The following is a 26,960-nucleotide window of genomic DNA, read 5'->3' on the forward strand; positions in this document are numbered from 1 at the left end:
TTGAAATCCTGGTTTATGCAAATTGTGTCAAATCATAGCATATTTTGGACTCGGATATCTATTTTTTGCTGTGGCTCATAATTACATTTGGCTCCTGAGCTCCAGCTGTGAATGGCTGAGATCAGTAATCCTCAGTCCAGGTGAGTCCTGCAATGAGTGTCTTTGAATTTAGCATAGATATCCTGACGAAAGGGTTCAAAATAGCGGATATGAAGCATTACACAGAGGGGAGATCCAGGTCCTTTCTGAAAACAAAACTGAAGTTTCAGTTGTTCACTCTTCAGTGGTGCACGTGAAAGATGACTGGTAGCTTTAGTATAGATCTCTCAGATGTACCTTGGCAGACAGATGAAGAGCAGCTATGCAGACTGCTTAGCCAAAACCTCACCCCTGGCCAGGACAGCAATTCCCAGGAACCCGTTCTGGGCTTTTTATAGCACTAAGAGTGAATGTCCATTTCTGCTGGGAGTGAGCTCCTGGTGTGGCACAGCAACAGAAGTCATGGTTGATAAACCTGGACATACTGGCAGAATATGGGAAGGAATGTATTTTTAAAATTCTGTTCACATAATTTTGAACCCGTCCAGCAGAATCAAGTGGTTTTTTAATCTCTATTTTGTATTTGCTAACCTTAGTTTCCTAGCTGTGAACGCCATATATCTGCACCTAATACAAACAGCTCAGTAAGCTACATATTTTCACTTTGGCTATTTTCTATTTGTGCTTGCTATTTTCTCCATCTCCTTCTAGACAGCAGCAGTAAAGTCTCTCTAAGCACCTATTGGGAGTGTTTTAGGAATCAGGATAGTGTCTTCTGACACTGGTCACTTTCATGGTTCAGTTTCTCTGTAAACAGATTTGTCTGTTTCTTTGGTAGTCGTGAATTTCAGGACCAGTGCAGGCACTGCCCACTGAATACACAGCTGTTAGCTAAACAGTTGAATTCTGAGAGAGGACAAATAGTCAAAAGCACTTCAGTGGAGAGCGTGGCAAACTTACCTATTTCAAACTTGTTTTGTGTTTTGGACCACTTGCACTAGTAGGATACATTTCCAAAGTGGAAAAGGAAAACAGAGTAATAGCTTCAGTTCTGCTGTCAAAAGAACTCTTACCATAACCTGAGCTGTACAAAACAGTCATTAACAAATTTTAAAGGAGCTGGGTGTCATCCTGAGACCTTGCTGGAATATGGACTACGCTTTTCATTCCCATTTAACATTGATGTTAAACTTTTCACAGGTGTATACCTCCATGTCTTGGTGAGAGTTGACTTAATTATTGAAGGAACTGGTTTGGGCCCATTTCCCTTCAGTGCTTTCAGTAAGGGTTTGAATGATAGAGGCAATCAGGATGAAGGAGGCTGTAAACAATTTGAAGGATGGGAATAGAATCGGAGAAAAAACAAAAACAAAAAAACAAATCCGAAATGGAAAACTTGACACCTGAGAAATAATTGCACCACGGGAATAACTGGTGGTAGGATGGCAGCCAGGCACACAGAGGCTCCAGCAGGCTGTGACACAGATGTAGATCCAGAGAGACGCGGCTCATCTCCCGCCTGCGTTGAGAGAGGACCGGCGCCCGTGAGAAGAGACCGGACCGCTCCCTGCGCCGAGCCGTGCCCGCGGTGCGGAGCCTCCTCCGCGCCTCGAACAGGGCACGGGCTGGGGACCAGCCAAAATTTATAAACACCCCCGATGACATAACGAATGATTTGTTCAGTGCAGGAAAGAAAAAATAAAATTAATTAAAGAAAGAAAAAAAAAAAAAAGGATGGTGAGGGAGAGGAGGAATACCGGTTGTGGCACAGAGCGGGGGCGCGCAGCCCCACTGCCCGATGCCCAGGGGTCCGGGATGGCAGCGGCCGAGCGCCGCGGCACGGGCCGGGGCCGCTGTCCCGCCCGCCGGTGGGAGGCATGGCGCCGCCCGCCCCGCGTCCCCGCCGTCCCCGCCGCCGCTCCCACAATGCACAGAGCCCGCCAGGTAGCAGCAACATGGCGCGGGCCGCCGCCTGAGCATCCTCCTCCTCCTCCTTCTCTTCCTCCTCCTCCTCCTCCTCCTCCTCCTCCCGCCCGCCTCCCGCCGCCGGGCTGCCGCAGAGGGGCCGCCCGCCCGCGCTCTGCGCCATGGCAGCCTCCGAGCTCTACACCAAGGTAGGGCGGCCGCGGGGCCGGGGCTGCGCGGGGCGGCGGGGCGGGCGCGGCGGGGGAGCGCGGCCCGGCCGAGCGGAGCGGAGCGGAGAGGGCGAGGGCGGGGTCCGCTGCTGCCGTGCCCCGGCCCCGGCCCCGGCCCCGGCCCCGGCCCCGGCGGGAGCCCCAGCCGGGCCCGCAAACCGGCGGCCGGAGGGGCTCGGCGCCCCGGGCCCGCGGGAGCCGCCGTGCCGCCCCGCCCGCCCTGCCGGGATGCGGTGGGGCGGCTCGGTTATCGCCTTCGGGAACGCCGGCCCGCTCCTCGGGGGGAAACGGCTCCTACGACATGAGCGCTTTGATATTCAACTACGCTTTTTGGTGACACTGCACCTTTGGATTATATTCTTCTGGCAGTCGTTCAGAAGCCCTGCAGTCAGCAGTGATGCGCAGCGTGACTCTCATATGCTCTTTAATCAGACATTTTTCTAATCTTTTTAGTCTTGCGTGTTAGTATCTCGTTAGCCTCTGCCTGGACACAGTTACCGTCCTGTGCATCTTGATGGCAAAGCCTGCAAATCGAGATGTGGAAATGGTTGTTTTCACCCCTAGCAATGCATTGTTTTAATTGCTCTGCCTTGAGCTAGAGCATAAATCTGAAAAAAATGACAGACAACAGGTCTTTAAGGGCAGAAGGGATGACAGAGGTCACTGGAATTGAGCAGGGCAGCACAACATGGCAAACTCCAAATGCTACTTTCAAAAGGATTGCACAGTCAGTGTTGGTAGGAAAGCCGTGCCATCTAGGTCCTTGAGCCACTTAGTGAAATACTCCAGAATTGTCCCCAGTCTAGCACTCTGCAAGGAAGGAAAGGGAACAGACTTTTTGTTTTGACATGAATAGGTCCTTATTTGTAGAGTTCTCCCACTCAGGAGTGGTGGAACAGCACAGTGACTGTGCATCGGGACAAATCAAGCAGGACAGTCCCTTCAACCGGGACTGCTTGCCTGTGTTTGAGAGTTTATTTGTGTGGAGAGATTGAGTGTGAGAGGTAAGGAGCATGCCTGCACCCCCTAAAGAATACTGAATTCATTAGTGATATGGCACACCTTGGTGTTTTGTATCTCATGCAAGAGCGTCTCTTTGAACTATCCCAAAGGGATGAAATTTACCATTCTGGTCAAGAGAGCTGTGGTACTGCAGAGTTGTTTCCAGGCACCCAACAGACTTTCTCTGTGTAAGGAGTTATTTTAGAAATGTGTTTTTGATTTCTCTCTCTCTGTTGATATTTTTCTTGTGGAATTAAAATGTCTCATAAAGTGTGGATCTGAATACTTGTGGGGTTTTTTGGTTTTTTTTAAAAAATATATTTTATTTCCAACTTCATCTGACCTTGAATTCTCTTCACTGAGTGGTTGAATCCTTTGGTCAGAAGCTGTTCCAAAAATGTGGGTGTGCTGTTGTCTTGGAACTGTGTTACAGTGGAAAGCTCAGGGCCCCTCATAATTCCTGAGGAGGGCCTGGCTCAGAGCTGGGCAGGCCAGGGTAGGAAACCTGCTGGGCGCTCAAGAGAAACTCTGCTGTCTCCTCTCTCTGCTGGCTTTTTCCTCAAGTAATGGCAGCATGCTGCTTGAATAGCATTCAGTGTCTCATCCTTGATTAGGTAACATAAATAATGGATTTAAGGTCAAAGCATGCTGAGGTAAAAAGAGCAAGCACCAAGTCAGACAAGCGCAGGGATGATCCTGCAGCAGGGACTCGCTGGGTGATGAAGGCCGGTGAGATTGTGTCTGTGCTTCACTTTCACACCACAGGCTGTTCTTGTCCTCTTTAGAGATGTATGTAGGCACAGAAAAAGTGAGTTTCACATCTTTTTTAACCGGTATGCAGAGATTGTCATTCAGGGCAGCTGCTTAAAGTACCAGAGCTTTCAGTGTAGTATCAGCTCTTGTCATATGGTGTTGGCATAGATATTTTGCTGGCAAGCAGGGTCAGGGATGAATTTTCAGCACATTTGCTGCTGTGTGTGTTAGTGTGTGTGCCCTGGAGCAAAGGCAGCTCCCTTGCCCTCTCCCACTGGGTGCCCCCATCCCAGCTTGCCTGTGTTGTTCAGGTGGCTGTGTTCCTGTAACTTCACACAGTGGTTGGTAAAGTTATGTTAATGACTGGATGGGCAGTGTTGCAAAGTTGTCAGCATTTCTTCAGGTGCTGTCTGAGAATGGCAGAACAGACTAATTTCCACCTGGGGTGGTGGAAGTGGGGCTCTCTGCTGTATGCTCCAGTGTATCCAGCTTTGCTAGTGTTATCCCTTCAAATTTGGGTTCTTTGCATACCAACATAAAAATAGCACCCACTATACCAACCACATATTGAAATGGCTGAAAGGAACTCTTCTTTTTCCATGCTAAATTACTTTTTGTTAGAAACCCGTGATACAGATTTTTTGAAGATTTTTTTCACTGCTGTAAAAGCCCTATTGCTTTGATTCATCCAGATGTGTTTCTAAATTTGATGGCTATATAGCCAGCCTTGGAGTTGGATGTGGTTGTAGTTAATCCAGAAATTTGGATTTAGGTGAAATTAGAGGGCTCAAGTACGCTCACAAACTAGTTGTGGGCAGTGGGCCCAAACCGTGCCCACTGGAAACTTTGTATTCCTGTGCCCTGTGACAGTGCAAATTCAGACTCTGCTTGAGGGCATTAGCTTTAATTTTGGGGTGAAGCAGCTTAAATCTGTTCCATGAATTATATCTCAGGCATTCTTACTAGAAACATTATGCTTTTGAGCCTTGTCCTGTTGGATATATATTGCTAGCTGGATATATATATCCTGCTGGATATGCATTGGTGGTCTTGCTGTAAGTTAATTTCTGAAAGTTGTGGCTCTTTGACTTTGCAGACAAACTTGGGAGAATCTTGGTGTGGTTCCTGGATCATTGTAGCCCCACTGAGCGATGCTTGGGTGTTACTGATCCATTTCAGCATTTCTGTAACTGTTGACCAGCAACAGACAGATACCTGCTTCTGCTGACCCATAAAAATTGATAGGGACAATCTAGGCCATGTGCTGGCTTTTTTGTTAAGTGTAATTTGATTTCTGTGGAAATAGAACAAGGGAGAATGCTCTGCCTAGAATTGGAACTCATCTGACTACTTTGCTGAAACTGCCATGTTTTGTGTTGCAAGTCACCTTCGTGAGTTTCAGGGGTGTGAAACCAAGCCCCAGCCCATGCTCTTCTCACCTGTACAGAAAAATCAACAAAACAGATCAGACACTGTGTTTATGCTGCCTCTTTGAAAATCATAGTGAAGAGGTGACATTTTTATTCTCTGTTTCCATCTATTTTTCCCTGGGTTTGAGTTGTTTCTCTTTCATGCTGTGCTTTCCTAGAGCATGCTGCTTTGCCCTCTCGGGATTTCTGTTTCCCTTTTGTATGGCTGTGTGCAGTGCACTGATTTATTTACTTATCCATTCAGTCAGACATGCATTTATTTGCATTCTTGCCGCTACCAATGTGCTCCTCCCTTTCCATTATCTTTGAGATGAGGGGGAGCTAGCTCCAGCTAGCTTGGTCCTAGCATAGGGCCTAATCCAATTTCAGTTCTAGTGACTGGAAATGTTCATTTGAACACAGAGGAATCAGTAAACAGTTTTCAGTGGAGAGCATGGCCTGGGCAAGCTGATCTCAGTAGATGACCTTGAAATGGTTCAGTTTGAGGGTTTATGAGCAGTAAATCGAGTTAGGGAAGTGTCAGAGGAAACTGCATAGAACAAAAGCTCCTTGTGCTATCCCCAGCGTTGCCAGTGGCCCTTTCTTGCTTTCCCGGGGCTGTCTGCAGCAGCTGCTCTGGGGGTGAAGCCAGGGGTGTCACGGTGCCTGGTCTCCTCCTTGGCTGTGCTGGGTCCTTGCAAGCAAAACCAGCAAACGGCAGATTCTGACCAAGTGATGGCTCTGCTTGGGTACGTTAGTGCTACATGAGGAGGGAAATACGGCAAAAAACAACCTGAGCATGAGAGAGAAAATGTAACTAAATCAAAATTGCTGTGCCTGTTAGTGGGCTTTTCTTGGGGTTTAAAAAAAGCTGCTGCAATTATGTACTCCTGTACATTGCTGTGCAGACTATTGTTTTAGAGTAGGTTTTTTCACCCGGTGTGCAAGAGGCCAATCCACACACAAAGTTGAGATATTTGACTTTAAATAAGTCAGATACAGTTGCAGCCCTGCACAGAAAGGGCTGCTGGGTGGCAAATCCACAAAGCCAGCATCACGACTGCCAAACTTCTCACTAGTTACACAGTTTAGCAAACAAAGGCAATAATGTTCATTGGCTACAAGTCACCTAGTTCCCTTATTAATTAGTGTTCTGTCTTCTATTGGTTAATGATTCCCATGCTAATTGCACGCTCAGTCTTTCTCTTCTTTTGGGTTGATGATTCCCTGGGTTGGTGATTTCCCGCGTTGGTGGCTGTGTGGTCAGGATCTGCCCCTGCTGGAGCTACCTTTTACCCAGTCAGAATTGATGCAGCACAGTTGCTTGATTTGGCTTTATTACTTGTCTGGGAGTTCTGTCACATGTCCCTGTGGCCCCTAAATTCTGCATTCTGTGTGTCCACTGTCAGGGTCCTTCTTCCCAAGCTTTGTTAACCTCCCTGTAGGCCTGAGCTCACTGGAGTGTGTCAAGCCATAACCTTAATGAGGCAATTCTACCAACAAATACTTCTGTCTTTCAAACACCTGGACATCACTTAGAGCTTGTTAGTTGCTATCTGTTTCACAGATTGAATCTCCTTTCCTGTTGATTAGGCTTGAAACTATACAAACATCAGAAAATATCCTCAGGAAAACTTTTAGGTGTCCTGCAATTTGCAACAAAAGTATTGCCAGTGATCTGAGCGTTCTGTAAGCATTAATCAGTAACCAGTGTCTCAGTAGGTCTCTGCTCGGTCCTTCCAGAGCTCTGGTGCCCATCAGTGCACAGATGGGAGTTGTTCAGGCGCAGCTTGGACCTCCTGCTCTGCTTGGAGCTGCACGGTTCAGAGCAGAGAGGCTCTTGCAGAATCAAACGTGAGCTCTCAAGGAGTTGCTCCTGAGCATGGCAGCGAGTCTTCACAGGATCTTCCGTAGCTGTACTCTGCCTCTTCTTAAAGCCTAACACAGCAGTGGAACAAGGAATAGCTCAGCTGCTTCTCTGCCTGGGGGACCTGCTGTGCCACTGGAATAAACGTGATGGCAGCTCTGCCAGTGACAAGTCTCGATGGTGTGCACCCATTTTATTCCTATTGCCTTCAAACTGAAGGTGTTGAGGATGTAATTACCCAACAGTCCAACAATACTTGGTTTAACCTAACCCTGACGTTTTATTATGTTTTTGTAAAAAAGCCTGTTCTCTGTAGTCAGATGTCAGCCAAGGCTGAAGAAACCGAGAAAGCTCTTAGCTTTCCAGCAGCAGTTTTGTGACGGGTCAGCAATCTGTGGGTAAAATAAGCTGAGCCTTGGGAAGCAAGGCAAGCCGTGGTTTGAGTTGGAGCCCGCTCTGTACCAGAGCTGCTCCTCTGGGGGCTGAGTGTGTCTGGAGGAGGCAGTGATGCCACCCTGGTGGGGTCAAGGAGATACCAAGCTGTTTGTGAAAGCTTCTCACAGCCTGCAAATAGCTTCTGGGAGGGTGCATCCTGTAGTCCTAATGGAACGCTGAAAGTGCAGTGTCACTCAGAGCTACCTTTGAGGAGGGATGATATTAGCTTTGTATTTGAAAATGCTTTTCTTCTTTTCTTTCTTTTCTGTAGACCTAATCTCGGAAGTTATGTGAGTTCTTTGTTACATTTAAAGAACTGTGAAGGTTCCATTTATAATAATTGGTCTCGTTTCTTCAATTCTTTGGGTGTCATGTTAAAACATTTACCTGGTAATAGTAGTGGATTATGTGGGATCCCCCCCAAATTGTCACTAGCAACGCTTACAGAATAGTAATGTATGTGCATGGAGCTGCCACTGGTTATTTGCAGTCTATTCCTATTGCAGTGATTTTATAACATGTGCCAGATGGATTACTCTTATTTTTTCGATAAATAAATGATCAGATAAAGTGCTACCAAGCTCCTGCTATGTCAGAAAATGTGTGTAATGACCACCATGATTATCTTTGGTTGAGCCAGAGAGCTCCAGGTTGAGTTGTAAGAGACAGAAAGATGTATCCAACTCTGAGGGCTTGCTTGTGGGACCTTTGGGAATTTAAATTCTCTCCATGTGCTCTAATAACAAAGTAGTTTGTCTCTGTCTTTATGAGACTCATTGCCTAATCTGTATTGAACTAAAGAAAGCGTTTTTGTTATTGAAATGTGCTCACTGAGCCAGCTGAATTGGAGGAAGTCACACAAATGTCCAGTATCACATGGCTGCACTGTTTCTGCACTGTCTATTTTTAGAAGGATTTTAAAGAAGCGAGAAGCAGCAGTGAGGTTAAGCAGCGGTGGTTTCTGCTGTGAGGGAAGGCAGTGTGCAGCTGGCAAGCCTGCTCTGGGTCTGTGCCTGGATCAGCCGCTGCAGCACACCTCGAGGAGCTTGGGCTGGCCTTTGGGGACATTCACAGAGTGACAGAAGGGTCAGGTTGGCCGTGGGTCATCTGGGCCAGCCTCCCTTACTTGCTTACTGCTTACACGGGGCACCGGACTGTGCCCAGGTAGTTCTGAATATCTGAAGTGAGGGAGATTTCACACCCTGTCTGGGCAGCCTGTTCCAGTGCTCAGTCACTGCCCAGTAAAGAAGTTCTTCCTCATATTAGGATGGAACTTCTGAGCAAGGGTTTCTTCTGTTAGCTCTTGCTGTGTTGCTCAGCACCACTGAGAAGAGCCTCCTCTTGGCACCCCTCCTTTAGATATTTATACACAATAATGCATAATTATTTATTATATTCATACAGTAATTTATGCACATTCATTGAATTTGGGTTTCATTCCTTGACAGCACAAAGTAAAGGATATACAAAGCAAATATTTAGTTATTGAAGTTTTGCTTGTATTACTGGGGCCTTTGACAGCTGCATGCATATATGAGCACATGTACAGATGTTGCTGGTTTGAAAGGCATCTTGGCTAGAGGGGAGATGATGGACCCAGCTTTGCTTTGTGCTGTCAAGCAGCAAGAGCTCCTCTGATAAAAGTGAGTCAGGGATTTGTTTGGTGCCTCTTGATTAAAGTCACCTTGGCTTGCTGCATGTATGAAGTTAGGGATGAGCAGAGTCTGAGCTCCTTGGCTTGGCTGGGTTTTCTGTCGTGTGCTGGAAGGTGCAGAGCTCATGTCTGATCTAATTTTGTGCTCACTGTAGTGGAGCAGTGTTTACTCCTGCGTGTATCGTGCTTGACGCTGGTCGTGGGTATTTGAACAGTTGGGCCCAGGGCCAAGGAGCAGCGTTTGGGCAAGGCTGTTGTTCCTGATGCTTCATTAGCAAGCTACTCGAATGAGTTGAAGCAGCAGAATGTACCTTCTGTCTGTCTTCTCTGCTGCTGAAATAGCAGGGAAGAAATTCCTACCTATCCTTAATAACAGGTGGTTGTTGTTGCAGGAAAATATGGTGTTATGGTCAGAAATAAACCCACGGTTCTTGGAAATTTACATCATGTCTGTGACACTGACTTTTTCATCAAACTGTGTCTTTCTGCTGATTTCCATGCACCATAACCCCACTCAAGATATGCTAGAACGGGGATGATGTCTCTTAAGGTTTGGCTGGTTCAAATTGATATCAAAACTTTTAAGTAAGTGGAAATGCATTAGGCATGCAATTAAACCTGTTATCTAAAAGTCATGGGAGACAGAGAAAATTCAGATTGTTTTGAATTCACTGGCTCTTTGTACAGTAACTTTCCCTTCTGCTGGCTTTACTTTGAAGCTGGATTCACGATGCAGAGTTGTATGATTGGGTTGCTAAGGAATTGTTTGCCAACACCAGTGGTGAGGCTTTTGGTGACTCCTGGCAGAGAACAGTGCTACATGCCTGTGCCAGTGCCACCCTCTGCCTAGGACTGCATCATTTCTTCCTTGTTCTCAGTGTTCCTTGGCTTTGCTTAACCCTGGATTTGCTCAAGCCTGATACTGCAAAGATTTCTCTTTATCCTGTGTGAGTAATCACGCATTGCTTAATTTTACGCTTTGAAATCGAGCATATAAATCTGAAAGATCAAGCTCTTTATTCTCTATTTCTTCTTATGGCAAGGAAATAACTTTGCTGTCCTATAGCTGTTAAGAGTGGTTTGTGAGGGAAAACAAACTAAAACTTCCTAGGGATGTTTTTGTCAAGTTCTCTGAGGAAAACTCAGTGTATGCAGCGTTGCAATAAGTTAGGACCTGTCTACTTAAAGCCCAGTTTTAATGTTTAATAACCAGAGTGTATTTTCAGCAGAAGCTTCCACTTTCAGGACTATCTCATGCCATCTCATGGTGCCACTCATCTTTGAGCACAGTCCATGTTTGCAATTTGCTCCAGGGAGCAGCCTGACATGGAACACTGTGTGGGATGGTTAACCTGGGCTGCCCAGTGCCCAGCACTGCACAAACATGAAAAAGGCAGAGTGATCGAGCTGATGATCTTGGTGATTTGGGGATCTTCCTGGTCATCCAGGTCGTAACCTGGGCCTTCTCTGTCACAGAACATCTGCTTTGCTTGCTGCTTGCAGCTAGTTGCAGTACTTAGTAGTTTGTTTCTACGTGTCAGTCTGTTTATATACAAATAAAATATAAAGAAGAAATCAATGCTATTAAAACAGTTTGTGTGGGTTCTGGTTTTTTTTTTTTTTAAAGGGGCTGAGTACTTAGTGTGGTTACATTAGAGAATGCCTTCCTTGCTGAATTGTGGATATTAAGGAACTCAAAGATAAGCACAGGAAACATTAGGCACTGCTAATGAAGTTTAAAGACTTCACTCCGGCTGAATGTCTGTGGATTGCAGATACTGACCCAACTTTTAATGTGAGTGTCTGCAAATTTTAATGTAAATTTTGAAGAAGGTGCAAATGGATTACTTACAGAAGCAGTGATCTTGTGTTTTACACCTTCTGTCTCCTTAGTGGCATGGATTTAGTTCCTTTGGCATGTTAGTCAGGAACAATAGCAAGATCTTCCCCAGAATAATAATGCTATGGAGGTACTCAAGGCTGGAGTAAAGCTTCTTAGAATGCTGAGGGAAAAGAAGGTACAAACATCATACCAAAAAACAAGTATCAGTGAGAAGTCACCATGATCATGGATGGTTTGAGGGAGCAATACAAAGATTAGACTGGAGGAGAGTCAGTCAGGAATGCAGGATGCAGCTGTGTTTTTGTGTCTGTCAGCTCCACGCTGCTTGGTGAAAGTTGTGGTTACTTTGTGAACACCTTGAAAGCTGTTGCATTTCCCTCACCGCTCATCAAGTCTCCATTTTTGCCTTTTAACCCAGCTTCAGGTGTGGCTGTAGGTAGGTGAGGCTGTTAGGGTAATGCACATTGCCCCTGGCAGTTAGCAGATGTGGCTTGTTGGGTTTATTCGGCTCTTAGGAGGCAGTGGGGAGGTTGAGGGCAGACTCTTCCACACTTCTTACACTGTGGTCTGATGAGATCCCTCGCTTTAACATCAAATGTAAAGGCTGCAGCAGCATTGCTTTGAAGCGCTCTCGTTCTGTGTTTAGAGCAGCTACCACAGGGTTAAGTATGGCATGTGATTTGTCATGTTGTTTTCCAAGGTTGCTGTATGGGTAGATGTAAACTGCATGTTTCTAATTTGACAGTCCTAAATATGGAAAAACAGGGACTTCTGATTTGAATGATGTACTTACCCATGGACAAGAAAAATCATAAACTCTTGCTCCAATTACCAATGGTGTCCTTGAGTTCTTCCATTTGATTATCACGGGACAAGAGAATTTTGCAACTGCTTTGTGTTGTACAGGAGGACACTCTTGAGCTTTGTAGAGCTGGACAAATAACTAAAAATACTATGAGGTAGTCTAACAATGAGGGAATTCATTGCCCCAACATGGCTTGTCACACGTTACTCTCTGCAGACTCCATGGGTTATTCATAAATGTCTTTAAAGCAGATGACCTCAGTTGTTTTGCTGAGGAAGCCAGAGCGAGAGATTCCCAAGTTGCTTTATGATTTAGTGTACACCAACACAAGAGAGATGGAAATATGTTCCCTGGAGGTTGAGCCTATTTTGCCTGGAAAGGAAACACCAGCTGCCTCTGAAAGTTTCTGCTGCAGGAGATATGGGATGGAAATAGAAGTTTTAGACTATATGTATGTTAAAGTAAGTAGAATATGTTCAATTTTTTTGTTTGTTTGTTTTAATATAGGTCTGTATAGCTAGGCTTAGTGCTTACTAGTATCATAGTATGACAGTATAAGAGTTTGTTAATAAGGATTTGAGTTTGGACTTATGATCTTGGAGATACATACATGACTATATCAAACATGCCAGACATTGAATTCATTGTTTAGGAGATTCTAAGTCTCACTTAGAAAAATCTTGCAAGAGGAGAAGCAATTGCAGAAGTTGTTAGAATTTTATGTCTGAGTGCACTTCTTCCTTGTGACAGTCTCACATATCAGAAACGTAAAACTGATTTGAACTTTTTGCAAGCAATCAAAGAGACAACACTTGTAGAGAAAAGCAATGGAATAGTTTCTCTGAGGCTGAATGTGGAATGCTTTAAAGTGTGCTTCAGCTAGTGTGGCAGGGTGTGATTTCCCCTCTCTGCAGCACAGGGGTTTCCCGTACGCTGCTGTTATAACCGGGCGAGGTTAGCACTGCTCTGGTGGGGTGCTGCTGGGGCAGTGGGGCTGGGGTGCTCACAGCACCCGGCACCTCCTTGTGCTCATCTTGAGGGGCTGGTGGTCCAGAGGAAGAAATGGCTGGGGCGTTTTTGAGAGCGGCTCTGTGGCCACTAACCTCAGTTCTGCTTTTCCCTTGTGGAGGAGGGGCAGCTCTTGGGGAGGTTTGACTGCTTGCTGGTTTTGAGTTTGAGCTTGCCAGGTCATTCATATCAGGTCACTCTGGTTTCCTTGTGTGGGGACTTGCTGTAAATTACCGTTAATGTCCCATGAAAAACTGATGGAACTGAATATGGCTTCATTAGATGTGCTTCACTGGTGTCAGTTTGCTGCTGGAGCAGAGAGAGAGGTGTCTGTGGTGTGTGCTGGTCCATGATGACAGCTATGCTCTGGGTTAGCTGAGTAAAACTAGTTCTCCTTGAAGAACTCGAGCTAAGTCAGTAAAAGCTCTGTTCTAATGATGCAGCTACATCTCAGCTGGGGCTTCTATGTTGGCCTAACTAAAAACACTCAGTAAATCTTTGCCTTTTAAAACCTCACTTTGGTGTTTTACTTTAAATGTGGCTTTTTGGAATTAAGTAAAAACCAGATGGTGCTTTTGGACTTGAGCTCAGCTTTACTGAAGGACACTCAGAAAAGTACAGCCTTATCTACTCTCAAATATATTTTGTTTAACTTTTAAATGAAACTTTCACAGTTAAGTCAGCAATTGTCCATGCTCCAGATGTTTTGCAGATAGCAGAAGCTGTAGCCTTATTTCACCTGTGTGAGCTAGGTGAGCAGTTGTGGCTCCAGTGCTTCTTGGTCACTTGTCCCAAGCTGCAGTGCTGTGGCACGGCACGGTGCAGGGCGTCTGTCTGATCAATACTGCCCTTTATTTTCCCATCCTGCATAAGCAAGTGCTGGACACAGCAGATAATCTCATGGCAGCGCTGCAGATGGCTCTGTGCAGACACAGGGTGAAGGTTTCCTCTGCTGTGTGTGTGAGGCAGGAGCGCCCAGCTGCAGCCCCTTCCACCCGGAGCTGAGCTGGGGCTGGCTGGGAGGCGAGAGCAGGGATTCAGGGTTTCTGTCTCCCGTCCGTGAGGTTTCTAGAAACTTTGGGGAAAATAATTGTAGAAGGATTCTGTGAGATCTTAAATCCATCTGAGAACTTGACAAAGTAAAATCAGCATTTCATTGTGTGACATCAGCATGAAAAATACAGAAGAAACGTGAGGTCTGGACTGAATTTCTATCAGGGGTCTGGAAGTTATATCTGTTTCTGCATTTGTGCTGTCAAATCCATATTATGGTTTACATCGTCTTGATGTTAAAATCCTGCAGCCACTTGTTTTATTTACCCTTACAGTGTTAGTGTTCTTGAATCTTAAATTTAGACACCCGTGCTGTTAATTGTGTTGAATATTTTTTTGTGTTCTTAGGTGTAGGCTATTTTAAAGTTTTTAAATCAGAGCAGCATTCACTGTAAGCACATAAACATGAAATCATACATCCTTTTCCTAATGCGGTTTCTTCAGGGCAACGTGTTCATTAGCTGAATATTCTGGGTAACTGCAGTTGTTTCATTTGCCCTTAAATTTTTTGTGACCATTCTTGTACAATTCTTGTAACACGTTTTTCAGGTTGGATGAATTGTGAGTTTTCAGGCAGACTTATAATTAACTTCTTTTTGAAATCACTTGCGTGTAATTCCTTGCTGGCCTTCATTCTGGTGGTATGGATCGAATTGCAGTTCAGCGTTTGCTCCTCTGTGTGGGTATGACCCCAAATGAAATTTTACATGAGTCAGAATATTTTCCCGTCTCTCAGTCTGAGGTAGGCGTCACGCTTCTGCTCGATGTTTTTGCCAACCTTATTGTGGTTGTTCAGCTGTTTTGTGTCTCAAGCAGTGTCCAGAGCATTGATGGGTTTGATCTCACTGTTATTGCCATCTTTCCTGAAGATTCTTCCGAGCCGCATTCATTCCTCTGACAGGTCTAGAAATCAAAACTCTTTCAAACACAAAATTTTCTTCAGCATTGCTGTTTCTGTGACTATGTATTTTTAAGCCTGATTTACTTTAAATGAACATGTTTGGTTTTTTTTGAGAAGCATACTGAACTAAACAAGAATAGCATTCTGCATGGAATAAACCAGCAGTGCTAGTTTACTGAGTTCGCTGAGGGGGTTGGGTGAGTTATTACACTGCAAGTTTGCTGGTGACTGGTGGAGAATGGGAGGGGGGAGCCTCAGGCCAGAGGTGCAGGAGCATCACTCCGTGCCATCCCACCCCCATGGGCTCCTGGTAGTGGCAGGGACATAAGGAAGGATCTCACTGTGCTTCTCTTTTACCAGACTGGCCAGGCCACTTTGTGAAACGGGTCTCATTTTCTGTAATTGATCATACAGCCTTGATTAAACCCCCTCAGAAGCACCATGAAGGCCAGTCCAGGAGGTACCCAAGCAGTTGCATGTGGCTTCCCTTGGCTGCCCAGTGGGTTTCAGCTGCTGGCGTCCCATGCCCAGTAAATTACAGAGTACAAGGTGTAGCTGTGGCCGCTGGCTGAGGATGGCTGCCTGCTTGGGGAGGCTGGAGAAGAGCCTGTGGAAGGGGATCTGTGGAGGACAGCAGGAGCTAACAAGAGCTCTTCCCGCAGGCAGCAGCTCAGGGGGATGAAAGGGCAGCATTTTGATAGCTGAGTATTGTCTGGGTTTATAACAGCTGATACAAACCACATCTCTCCCTCTGTACGACATTTTGAAGAGAAGGTTGAGTACAATCAACGTGAAATATTGAAAGCTGTGTTTTTAAAGGTGCAGAAAATGCACGACTTTTAAACATTTCGTGTGTTTTAACTCCTTAAAAATGTTTTGTAGGACAATCTTACCCATTACAACCTTGGACTATAACTGTTCTTTGATAGATTTGATAGTTTAAAGTAAATCTACGTTTTTTGGCTTCGATGTCGGGCCCAAGGTGTAGATTTGCAGGGTGGTAATTTTCTCTGAATTTCAGTGTATATAGATATCCTGTATTTGGGATTTAGCCTTTTTTGCATCCCTTTGAAGTAAGGTAAAGTTTCAGCTAAATGTGAGTCAATGGACCTTTTTCCGATGGCTGAGGATGCAGATCTTGCTGCAGTGAATCTGTGTGGGATGCTGATGGTTTTTGATTGTTCTGTGTACAATCGAGGCATGTTTGGCAAACTACATACAAACTGCTTTTGTTGCTTCAAGCCCCCAGGCCCCAGATACAAAGAATACCTTGTAAAAAATGCTTGAAAGAAGGGGGAGGGGGGTAAGCTTTTATATCCTTACAATTCAAGTGTAGTGGATATTTATAGGGTAGATGAAGTACTCAAATATAACAGACCTTTTCTCATTGAGCCGCAATTCGAAGAGTTTCCTTGTGCCTGGTGAAGGATGCAGTGCCTTTCGTGCATAACTGAGCTGGATTTGCAGACCCAGTATCAGTGGCATGCAAGCTCATAGCTGGTGATATCCTAGGGGGTGGCTCAGAGCCTGGGTCACTGCTGGCCCCTGGATACTGTTTGGGAGCTCTGCTTGTGGCTGGTCAGGGAATTCCCATGAGACAGAGTAACACTGGGCTTTTGATCTTCCTGTGAGATCAACTAACTATGTGGGATTGTTGTTTAGATAAAAGATTAGTACAAATTGTCACTTATATTTCCCTTACTGCACATCATGATATAAATTTCTTTTTTAATTATTTCTTTCTAAATATCTGACTTTAAAATCTGCAAGATGTTTATAAATGGCTGTTGCTGAGCAACAAGACAGAAAATACTCTCCATGCCCAAAGAGTGCTACTGCCTTCAAGAAAATGTTAATTTCTGTTAGGATTTTTTTTTTTTTTCCATAATTAGTGTTTCTGTTTCCCTCCAGCCCTAAGAAGAGTTAAGATGAGTTGGTCAGAGGCTTTGCAGCAGCCCACTTGTCCATAGAGACGCTCTTCTTTCCGATCCTCCCTGGTTACTTGGTATTTTTATGAGACAGGAGTAAAATCCTGTCTGACTTTGCAGAGTGCAGGCAGCAGCAGCACTCTGAAAGGAGTGCAGTGTGTCCTTGGGACTGCCCATGGATCACAGGATGGGTAGCACAAATTTTAGTGGTTTCAGCAGTGGAAGAGACGGGACCTGCTCCTGCCTCCTGTGTGAGTGATCGTGATCTCTTTGTGGGTGATCCAGACTGGTCAAGTTATGACTTGTGTTTGCCTGGTACTCATCTGGCTGTTGATCTGCTTGTGTAGAGCTTATAAAAACTAAACTTTGCTGTTTCGAGTATTTCTAGGCTCAGTATTGTTATCTTTGGTGGTGGCACTGTGAACCAAGCATAAGGGAAAACATAAAGCTGAAAGGAAATTGTTCTGATAACATCAAATTGTGTTTTCAGAGGAACCCCAGCCAAGGAAATCCCAGAACTCAGAAATCCTTCTGTAATAACTTTGCATTTTGCAAAGATCAGTTCAGCACTTCTGCAGGGTGAGCTTTGATGACTTTGTGCTCTGTTTTGTTATGCCCTACTAGCAGAGACGCTTCTTTTTCCAGCCTAACAATGCAGCCTGCTCTCTCCAGGTGGCCACGTTCAGTCAGCAACAAGTTCACATTGAATAATTTTGGTGAAAGTTGGCTTCCACTTTCACCAGCTGTTGCTGTTCCACTGGCTCCTTCAGCTAGTGGTGCCAGAATTGATGAAGTCTCTTTGATCCGGATGTAAATGAGCTGCTTTATTCCTACCCAGACCCAAGGTCATTCTTGAAAGGGAGCGGGGCAATGTCTCTCATATTTGTTTTCATGGTTAACATGTGAAAGGCTGTGGTTTTTGAGGCTGTCTGTAAATAAAAAAAAAAAAAAAAAAAAAAAAAAAATCTCTGCTGCAGTGAGAATCATACCAGTTCACTTCTATGTGTTGGTCGTGCTGAGAAACTTGGGACAGCTTTCTCTGAGTTGAAATTTCCTTTTTCCTTCTAGGATGTAGATCATTTTATGAACTCTTTCAGCTCTTAGCCAAAGAGCTGTTGAGCTGGGAGGAGAGCTACCTGTATCTCCTTCTTCTGTGTTTGTGATTGTGCAATGGAAGTAGAAAACTATTTGCCTACTGATGAGACTGCTGAGCCGCTTGCATTGCTAATTCCGTTTTGTCAGCAATGTCAATTAGTACCTCAAGAGGTTAATGTCTCAGATGAGAGGCTTTGTGAGTCATATGGTCTCATTTGATAGATAATTGTTATAGTCTGCTGATTTCTTCATGTGATCTAAGATGAAATCATGAGGTATGACAGAATACTGGGATTTTCTATTATATTTTCTTACTGTGTAAAATTGTAGTAGTCCAGCCAACCTTCTCACTCACCAGTAAGACTTGAAAACTTCTGTGTTTGTTTTTTGCTGTGAACTCTTTCAGGGTTGCTTTATAGATGTCTATAAGTTATTGCTCAGCTTGTCCTTCTTTGAACAAGGTACGGCACTCCACACTGCCAGGGGATTTTGGAGATGCTGGTTTTTTTCTATGTTTGTCTGCTGAGGCTGGAAGAGAGTCTGGGCAGGAAACTGAGATCTGAAATACTCCTGTCATTATGCATTTAATTATTTATTTTTCGTCTGAATTCCAGGCCATCTGCTCGGTATCCCTTCTGTTTTCATTCTGACTTTCAAACCTAGACTTTCAAAGTCTAGGTGAAGCAGTGGTCCTGCGGATGCTGGGCTGGAGGAATCCTTTCGTGTAGGTGGGAGGATGTGCTGTGTGTCCTCTCCCAGTCCTACACCTCCAGTGAGGAGAGGAAGTCCTCAGTGTTGAGCCAGAATCATACCCTCAGAGGAAGGATAGCAAATAAAGCTCATTTATTTGAGCCACATCAGTACTGAAATATAAAGTCCCGGGGACACTGGTGGTAAGCTTGGCTGACATGAATGGTAGCAGTAGTTCTCTAAAATTTTGTTTCTTGACCTTTCCTTGAGAGAGTCGTACTTGTACCTCCCTGTTCAGAAGTTTTATTTTGGTGGTTCAAAATTTGCCTTGAACTATCACAAAGAGTAATGTGTTCATGGATCATAATTAGGATGATTAAACTAAAGTTAATTTGATTCTTGTTATAATTTATATTGTCATTTTAGTGCTAGAATTTAAGACAGCATAGTAATTTTTGAACTAGAATTTCCTTCCCTTTTTAGAAGGCTGATTTGTGAATCAGTGGCTCTAGAAGTTTATCTTATTTTAACCTTATTCTAATGTTGTCATAAACTCTATTGTATATACTAATAAATAAGGAGGGATGAATACCAGATACCAGAGTAGGGTATTTCCCAAGAGAGGCCCTTGGTCCTGTTCCCACCAGTGTTGGTACTTTGTTTGCCTCTATAGGGTTGGATCCCAGTAAAGGCTAGGCAGCAATGGAATTTTAGTATCAACTGATTATATAAAAGATAGCATGAAAATCTGATTTTGCAAACCGTTCTGCTAAGTTAATGAGGTGAGAATGTTGTGAAATGATTCAGTACTTATAATTAGGAACATCTCTCTCTTTCCTCCCACCCATTCCTTTTACCAGGTGCTTTCTTTGGCAGGGATTTAAGGCTGGGCACTGGTGCTGGAGATGAAAAGCTGCAGCCTAGTGCTCATAGGATGGCTTTAATATCTGTAGGGTTATGTCATGGAAGATTCTGCTGGCTGTAGTAGCTCAGTTTCTATGGTGATCTGTTTTCTGCTTTCTCTTTCCCCTCTCTAGATGGTAGAAAATGTACAGTTTTAGCTGGATGAATTAAAGTTGCCTGATTTATGGTGCCATAGATCACATAGTTAGAAACTGCTACACAGCATTTGCTGCTTCAGATTATCAGCATTTGTCTTTCAGGCTGCTGCCTCTCTTAGGTCAGGAAACTTTTCTTTGTGTAGCCGAAAAGAAACCAGCCTTCTGATCCCTTTTGCTAGACAACATTTAAATGCTTTCCTCTTTCACATTTACTTTGCTTTCTGTTAATTCCTTGGAAGGAGTATCCTATCAGAAATAACGGGGATGGGGAGCTTCTGCTGCATGGTGGGGATGGAGCCCCAAGTGTGGTCTGCATTTAGTTTTCAGTTGTGTCTGGTGCTGGACCACCTTTTGTTAAACTGAAAAAGCTTCCCTGATTTCTGGGGGGGGAAAAAAAAAAAGTTTTTTAGCTCTTCTCAGAATTCTGAGAACAGGTGTATTGTGTTATATTTGGATATATGGATCTTATGAATTATTGATTTTAGGATTTGAAATTGTGGTGTGAAATTGTGACTTGAAATTACTATTATATGAAATAATGAGTTTATGATTTATGAAGTTTTACAGAGCTTTTTTTGTCTCAAAACATGTGGAAAGGAAAGAAAACATTGTTCCTTAGCATACTACTTGACTTTAATACGACACCTCTACTGTCAAGTCCTGTTTAATTATTTTGGACTTACTATGTGGTTTCCGTGGGTTTGTGCTTGCATGAGGTCTGCTTACACAGACCTTCATTTCACCTCAAAGTTCCTTGCTTTGTGAGTTGGGGATATAGAAGGGCTGAAAACAACTAATCCAAGTGCCCAGACCATGCCCTCTGCCGCTGCTTTCCTCTGTTGTTACATACGGTGCTCTGTGGTTGGCAGGAGCACATACTGAGGAATTGTTTTAAGAATCTTTCATTTTTCGAATAATTTATCTCTTGGAGAGTGGGGAAAAGGCTATATAATAATAAAGTAATGCAGCACTTTTGCACTGGAAACACGAGCAAATACATACAAAACAAACAAATCTCAAAGAAAAAAAAGCATCCACACAAGCACAAATTGACTGCAAAGAGTAAAGCTTCTTGTCTTTGTGTAAAGTAGATTCTTAGGGCTGGCAGTAGCACCCAGTGATGACTGAGGAAGGCCAGGTGTGGGAGCATGACATACTGTGTAGTGGGAATGATGAAAGCGAGGTTTTATTTATTTATTCCATCATCTTTCTCTTTTCACTTGGTTTGCATGTGGGGCTTTTCAGGAGCTGGGGAGCTCTCGGGATGAAGGCAGTGCTTTAAAGGCTGCCGTGTGCTAAGGGTACAAGCCATTGATTTAAAAGGCTGTTGTAAATGACTCATGTGCAGTGTTCCTAAGGATTGTCACGGGTATGGGAAACAAATTGCTTCCTGAGTTCCAAATTACTGCAGGCACTGAGCCCCCAGCTGGGCAGGTGCACTTCCCTCTCCTGGGCCAGGGGCTCCCCAAACTGCTGCTCAGCACGTTTTATCACGCCCTGTCTTGCAACAAGAAAGCAATATGAAATTTTTCATGAAGTCTTTCAGAAAATCCCTAGCAGAAACAAGCAGTTTGTAATTTTAGTGGGAAAACTGGGTTAATGAGTGGGGGCAAAAAAACCCCTTCAGCATTCTTTGCGGCAGAGGAAGCTGTACAAAAATAAGTTGTGTAAGATTAGGTGGTGAAGCTGTATGACCAAATACAGTTTTCTGTGCCATCAAATGCCATGCTTTGACAAATACATTGTAGTAATTTTGAAATAAGTTAGTGGACTGAGAGTGTTTTGCAATGAGGTGCATGAATGCACCTCCAGAGCCAAGCAGCTGCTTTGTTTGCAAAGGTTCTGGGTGTGGTGTGATCTCAGCGCTCTCTAGGCTTTGCGAGAACATTGCTTCAGGAACTTTAACTTATTAAAAATGTCACAGCCTGTTCCTTGTTCTGCTCAAGAGCTGTTTTCATATGTGCATGTTTGTGTGTACATGTGACTGTATTAGTAACCAGCTGATTTTTGTACATCTTTAATTGATTCTTGATTATGAGGTAGCAATTGTATCTTCACTCATTGAAAAATATGAGTATCCCACTGTTTTTGAAAACAAATTATATGTTTGCACTGGGCCAGTTTTATGAATAAAATAGGTATGAAAATGGTCATTAATGGGAATTTGGATTGTTGTTGGGGTTTTTTTCTTTTATCTGGAGGCCTTTTCAACCAAATCTTTTCAGGGTTTTTTTGTTTGTTTGTTTGTTTGTGTGGTGTTTTTGTTTTTTTGTGGGTTTTTTTTTTGCATTCTGGATATAATCAGTTTTAAACTAGCTCTGTTTGTAACTACAAAGGAAAGACTTTAAACATTTGATCAGGCAGTTTTGCCTACATTAACACAGATGGGCCAAAATATTCTCTTTGGGGAAAAAGAAGCCAAAAGTGGCTCTATAATATTATGCTACAAAGGCATTTAGAACCTACTCAAAAGAGTTATTCCACGTAATTTTTTTGGATAGCCAAATTTTTGATCTTTCTCAAAGACCTGATTTTTTTTTTTTTTTTTTTTTTAAATTTTGTAGATTTTCAGCATTAAATGTGTATTTTGGAATACCTTTTGCATGGAAAATGCCTTTTTCTCTCTGTATAGGCAATAAAATTATGCTTGTGTAGCCTTTTATCAATAGAACAAGTTATTCACCTCAGTTGTACTAATTAACTTGCCTCTTGCTTAAGGGTTTGTCTGTTAAACATGTATTTAAAAAAAAAAATTAGTGTCATTTATTTCAATTATTTAACTATAGTGCAACCAAAGCTCACTGATCTTTTGCTGTTGTTGTACTGCAGTATGCCAGGGTTTGGATCCCTGATCCAGAGGAGGTCTGGAAGTCAGCAGAACTTCTCAAAGATTATAAACCTGGAGATAAAGTCCTCCAGCTTCGACTTGAAGAGGGCAAGGTAAGCCTGTGTATTGTTTTTAAGGTGCTAGTTCTTGTTCTCAACCAAAGTGATGCATCTATTGCAGGAAGCTCTGCTGTCAGAATATATCTGTGTTTAGGTGTGTGCTATTGCTTTTATCCACTCATTTTCTGCAGCATTCTTTTTGTGTGATAAATGTTACTATTTAGTTACAAAAAAAATTAAAATAAATTAAAAAGCAGTTGCTTTTATCCACTGCCTGTTATGTTCAGTTGCGTCATCTTTCTCTACTTATGCCATAGAACGTATAGCCCTGGTTTGCTATTCCAGGGAGACAGGGTTGCTAGGAGAACAGTGTTGCAGAGAAAGAACTGTGACTTTTAAGTTGCGCATAACGAGCAGAAAATAAAGATAAAAATAAAGATTAAAAAGGCAAGGATAAAAGGGCATTACAAAGAAGATGCTGTATACTGTGTTGAGAAATGATGACATGTCCATGTACAGCTCACATCCTTTTAGTTGGGTTTTTTCATGGCAATAGCAGGTAAATAAACTGATTTTAGATCTAGAGACATGCAATTAAAACATATATATTAGAGATGACTTTATATCTGAAAAAAGTTCTAAGTAGCGTTGTTTTCAGTGTTTGTGTTCTTCACAGTGTTCTGCCAACGTTCCCATGTTGTGTTACCATTGTGATGCTGGCTATAGATTGGTGGGAATCCTCTTCCCCTGCCTGTTCCACTCAAGAGGAAAACAATAGGGAAAAGCTGGTTAGATTTATCATATAGCATATTTTGGTTTATCTACTAAAAAGATATGGCAGCAAAAGCATGGAGTTTGCTTAACTAATAGTCTAAAAGGTTGGTATCTCTATACAGTTGTCTGTTGTACATGTAGAAAACCCCTCTGGGAAATTTTAAATGTAGTTTTTGGAGAAAGAACTGCTAACTTAAATCACCAGAGAACTGAAATCTTGCATTTTTTTTTTTTACCTTGGGCATGTTTTGCTGGGAAGAATGGTTGGAGGTACTGAGTGAGGAAACCTAAACCCCAGCTCTTTGAAGCGTGTCCATTTGATTTTCAGGACCTAGAGTATTGCCTGGATCCGAAGACGAAGGAGCTGCCGCCCTTGCGGAACCCCGACATCCTGGTTGGTGAAAATGACCTCACAGCGCTCAGTTATCTCCACGAGCCTGCCGTCCTGCACAACCTCAAAGTTCGCTTCATAGACTCCAAACTCATCTATACCTATTGTGGCAAGTACTGTCTTCACAGAGAATGATCTTCACAGAGAATGCCCTAGACAGGAAAAGGAAAGATGATGTTGATATGTCTGCCTTTAACTTAAAAACATTAGCGATAGGGCATGCTGGACTATTCTTAGGGAAATCACTATGTTTGTGGTTATTAATAGACTTGAGAATGTTAAGGTTCAGAGAAAATTGATTTCTCTGTGTGTTCCTCTAGCTCCCCAATGGGCTCTGTTTATAAAATATGTATTCAGAAATGTTTGCTTCTCAGCGGGATTCCTGTCTGGTTGGTGTTCTTGGGCTTGCTCGGGGTGGGATGGGTGGGAGGAGGCTCACACACTGCAGATGCAGGAGCTGGCCTTGCTCTTGGATAGATCTGTTACCCACCCGTAAATGCCTGCTTCTGTGCTGAGCTCCTCCATCTCTTTTGGAAGACATCAGTTTACTTTCTTTTTCATGTTTTCCAATCAGGGCAACTACAGAAGTGAATTTGTGACAGTTCATGAGCCAGTGCTTGTCTTATCACAGTTACAATCAATCTTGGTTTTAAAAACAACATTTAAGTCACAGCAGAGGTTCCCCAAACTTGTAATTGCCTGTGGTATTTTCAGATGGCCAGAATGGAGAAAAGTTACTTAAATAATCACTTTATCATAAGTGCAAAATTGCAATTGAATGGTCTGTTTTAAAAATAAATGCTGTGAGGTAGTTTAGGCTTAAAATTTAGATTTGATGCTTCTGGGCTTTTTTTCTATGTGCGCATATGTTTCTTTTAAATCTCAGTGTTTAATCAAAGTACACTGCTAGGTTTTAACAACTTTTCGAGAAGACAATCAGCAAGTTAAACATTTTGTGATGGGCAGATGGAGGCATTGGCATCCTGCCACGTTTTGCCCACTCTGGCTGCTCCTGATCTGCAGATGCTCAGCAGAACATATCTGTTCCCAGTCCTGCTCTCAGCAGTGACCAGACCACAGGGGACTGGATCAGACTCTGCCACCCCCTGCTCGCAGCCAGACTTCACATGGGAGTGGGTGATGATTCACACCGCATCTCATCCAGTCATGCAGTGGCAGCAGAGAATAATTTAGGTTGGAAGAGACCTCTGGAAGTCTTCGGTGAAGCTTCCTGCTTAAAACAAGCCTGACTGGCTCAGGCTGCTGAGAGCTTGGACCAGTTAAAGTATCTGAGTGTCTCCAGTGCTGCCTCTCTGGGCAGCCCCTGCTGAGGGTGCATGTTGGGGTCCCAGCACTGGGGAACCACCTCAGTTCCCCAGCAGAGACATGATCTGTGTTTCTTTCCCAAGTGCCCCCATGGCAAAGCTCTGGTGTGAAAGGGCTTTTGTGCAACTGGAGCCTCACGGTCTGAGCTTGTAAGGGGTTTTCATTCTCAATTTCGTGGTCTCCTAAGAGCACCATACCCCTCCCACAGGCCTGTCCGGACTGTGTCCCGGCTGCTCGCAGATATTCAGTGCTCTGGGTTGAGCAGCATTTAAGAGGCTTCCAAAAGGAATGTATTGTCTGCTGGTTGTGTTTTGCTGTGTTTGGGAAAACATGGAAAACGCATGTTTGAAGTATTCCCCAGTGCAGCTGTAGTTGTGGTTTTGGCTGGTTTTATCATTTCTCATGGGGTTGGGAGGCCTTTAGCTCTCCGTGGCTGGGTCTGCCAAAGGGCCTGGGATGGCAGAGCTGGGTCGGCTGGTTTGCTTCCAAACAGGACCCAAGTGATTCTGGGAGCTGCTCGTATGTTTGTCAGAAATGTGGGGGTTCCTGGTGCTCAGAGAGAAGGAGGTGTTGGAGGTTCAGCACTGCTGGGGAATGTAGTGTGCAGTGATTTATTCACTTGGGACGTAGGCAGGTGTGTGTTTTGTTACAGGCTGAGCAAAAACAGTTGGCACGTCAGCCTCTAAAAAGCTGATCCTTTGGCCACAGACATCCGCCTTTCAGACTTCTCCATTAGTTCCCATCCTGCTGCAGGTTATTTCCCTCTGCAAAGATTATTGCCTTGGAGCTTGGCCTCGGGGGGGCTGCATTTGCCTCCTGACTCTCACATTAGCCAGGTTAGTTTAAATAGCCTGTGTAGGGGGTTTGAGCTAACCCAGTTAATACAGCCCAAAGGAGACTGAAACCACTTCAATCCATCAAGAGAATCACGGTAACAGTATTCTCAGCAGCAGAACTAGAACAGGAATGCATGGATGGATAATTGTCCAGGGCCCTAAAAATGAACTCAACCATGCTGCCTTAATGTAATTTGTCAAATGGATATTAAATTCTTTAAAATTTCACTTCGAAGTAATTCAAACTTTTAAACAGAAGACCTGATTTCCTAATTTCAAGTCAGCCGTTCACCAGCAATTCAGAGGTGATTTATCACTTTGCTTTACTGTTGTAAACATGAAATGAGGAATTAATGAAGTTGAAAAGTTACCAAAAAAAAGTTGAATGCTTCCATAGAAAAACTGCTACAGCTGTGATGAGAACTCAGTAAATCTTGCTGATTAGTTCAGATTAGTAAAAAGTACTGTCTGCTATGCGGGAGAGCAAACTTTAAATTAATAAATTACTTAAGTGTATGTCCAATTTGGCCGCAGATGGGCAAGTATGTTCAAGGTAAAAGAGTTAGATAAGCTTACTTTGGGTGTATATAAAGATGAATGGGACAAAGAGTAGCCAGAGTTCAACTTAGTGTAATTGTAAGAACAAAAACACATATGAATATGATTTAGGAAAGGCCATATTTCTTAAAATAGCAATATGATTCAGTGGAGATAAAGAGAAGTTATATGTAAATTGATCTGGATTATAGCCCTGTGAGGCAGACTGATTTCAAAGTTCTACAGAAAGCAAATAATTCCCAACTCCCTTGTTTTGATTATTTCTGGATGGTAGTTGCTTGTAGGTTTTACAGATTGCTACGGAAGTTAAGTGTTTTAATATGCTGGAGACTTGTCACGGGGCTGCTTTTTCCCAGTTCAAGGGTTTATTTTTGTCAGCATAACCAAAAGCAGGAGGGAATTGTCAGAAGTCTCACACAGATTTTTGTAATCTCTCTTTGACGAGACTTGCAAGCCTGAGAGGCTCAGCTCGGTGGTGCACCGTATTTTACTTTTTATTACTTTTTCTAAG

General features: G+C 43.6%; 1 protein-coding gene across 5 annotated transcripts in view; it reads left to right on the forward strand.

The window, feature by feature from the left end:
• The first annotated feature begins 1,989 nt into the window (after positions 1 to 1,989).
• MYO5A (myosin VA) overlaps positions 1,990 to 26,960 on the forward strand; it is a 98,661-nt gene continuing 73,690 nt past the window's right edge. For 4 of the 5 annotated variants that reach the window (XM_040076945.2, XM_040076933.1, XM_058422330.1 and 1 more), the window contains exons 1-3: positions 1,996 to 2,153; positions 22,508 to 22,618; positions 23,667 to 23,838. In XM_040076945.2, the coding sequence (XP_039932879.1) occupies positions 2,127 to 2,153; positions 22,508 to 22,618; positions 23,667 to 23,838 (310 nt within the window). In that variant the 5' untranslated portion in view covers positions 1,996 to 2,126. Of the gene's footprint in view, positions 2,154 to 22,507; positions 22,619 to 23,666; positions 23,839 to 26,960 lie in introns of all 5 variants that reach the window. The other variant, XM_058422329.1, reaches the window with a different exon arrangement.

This window comes from Hirundo rustica, chromosome 13, assembly GCF_015227805.2.
Source record: "Hirundo rustica isolate bHirRus1 chromosome 13, bHirRus1.pri.v3, whole genome shotgun sequence".
Lineage (NCBI taxonomy): Eukaryota > Metazoa > Chordata > Aves > Passeriformes > Hirundinidae > Hirundo > Hirundo rustica.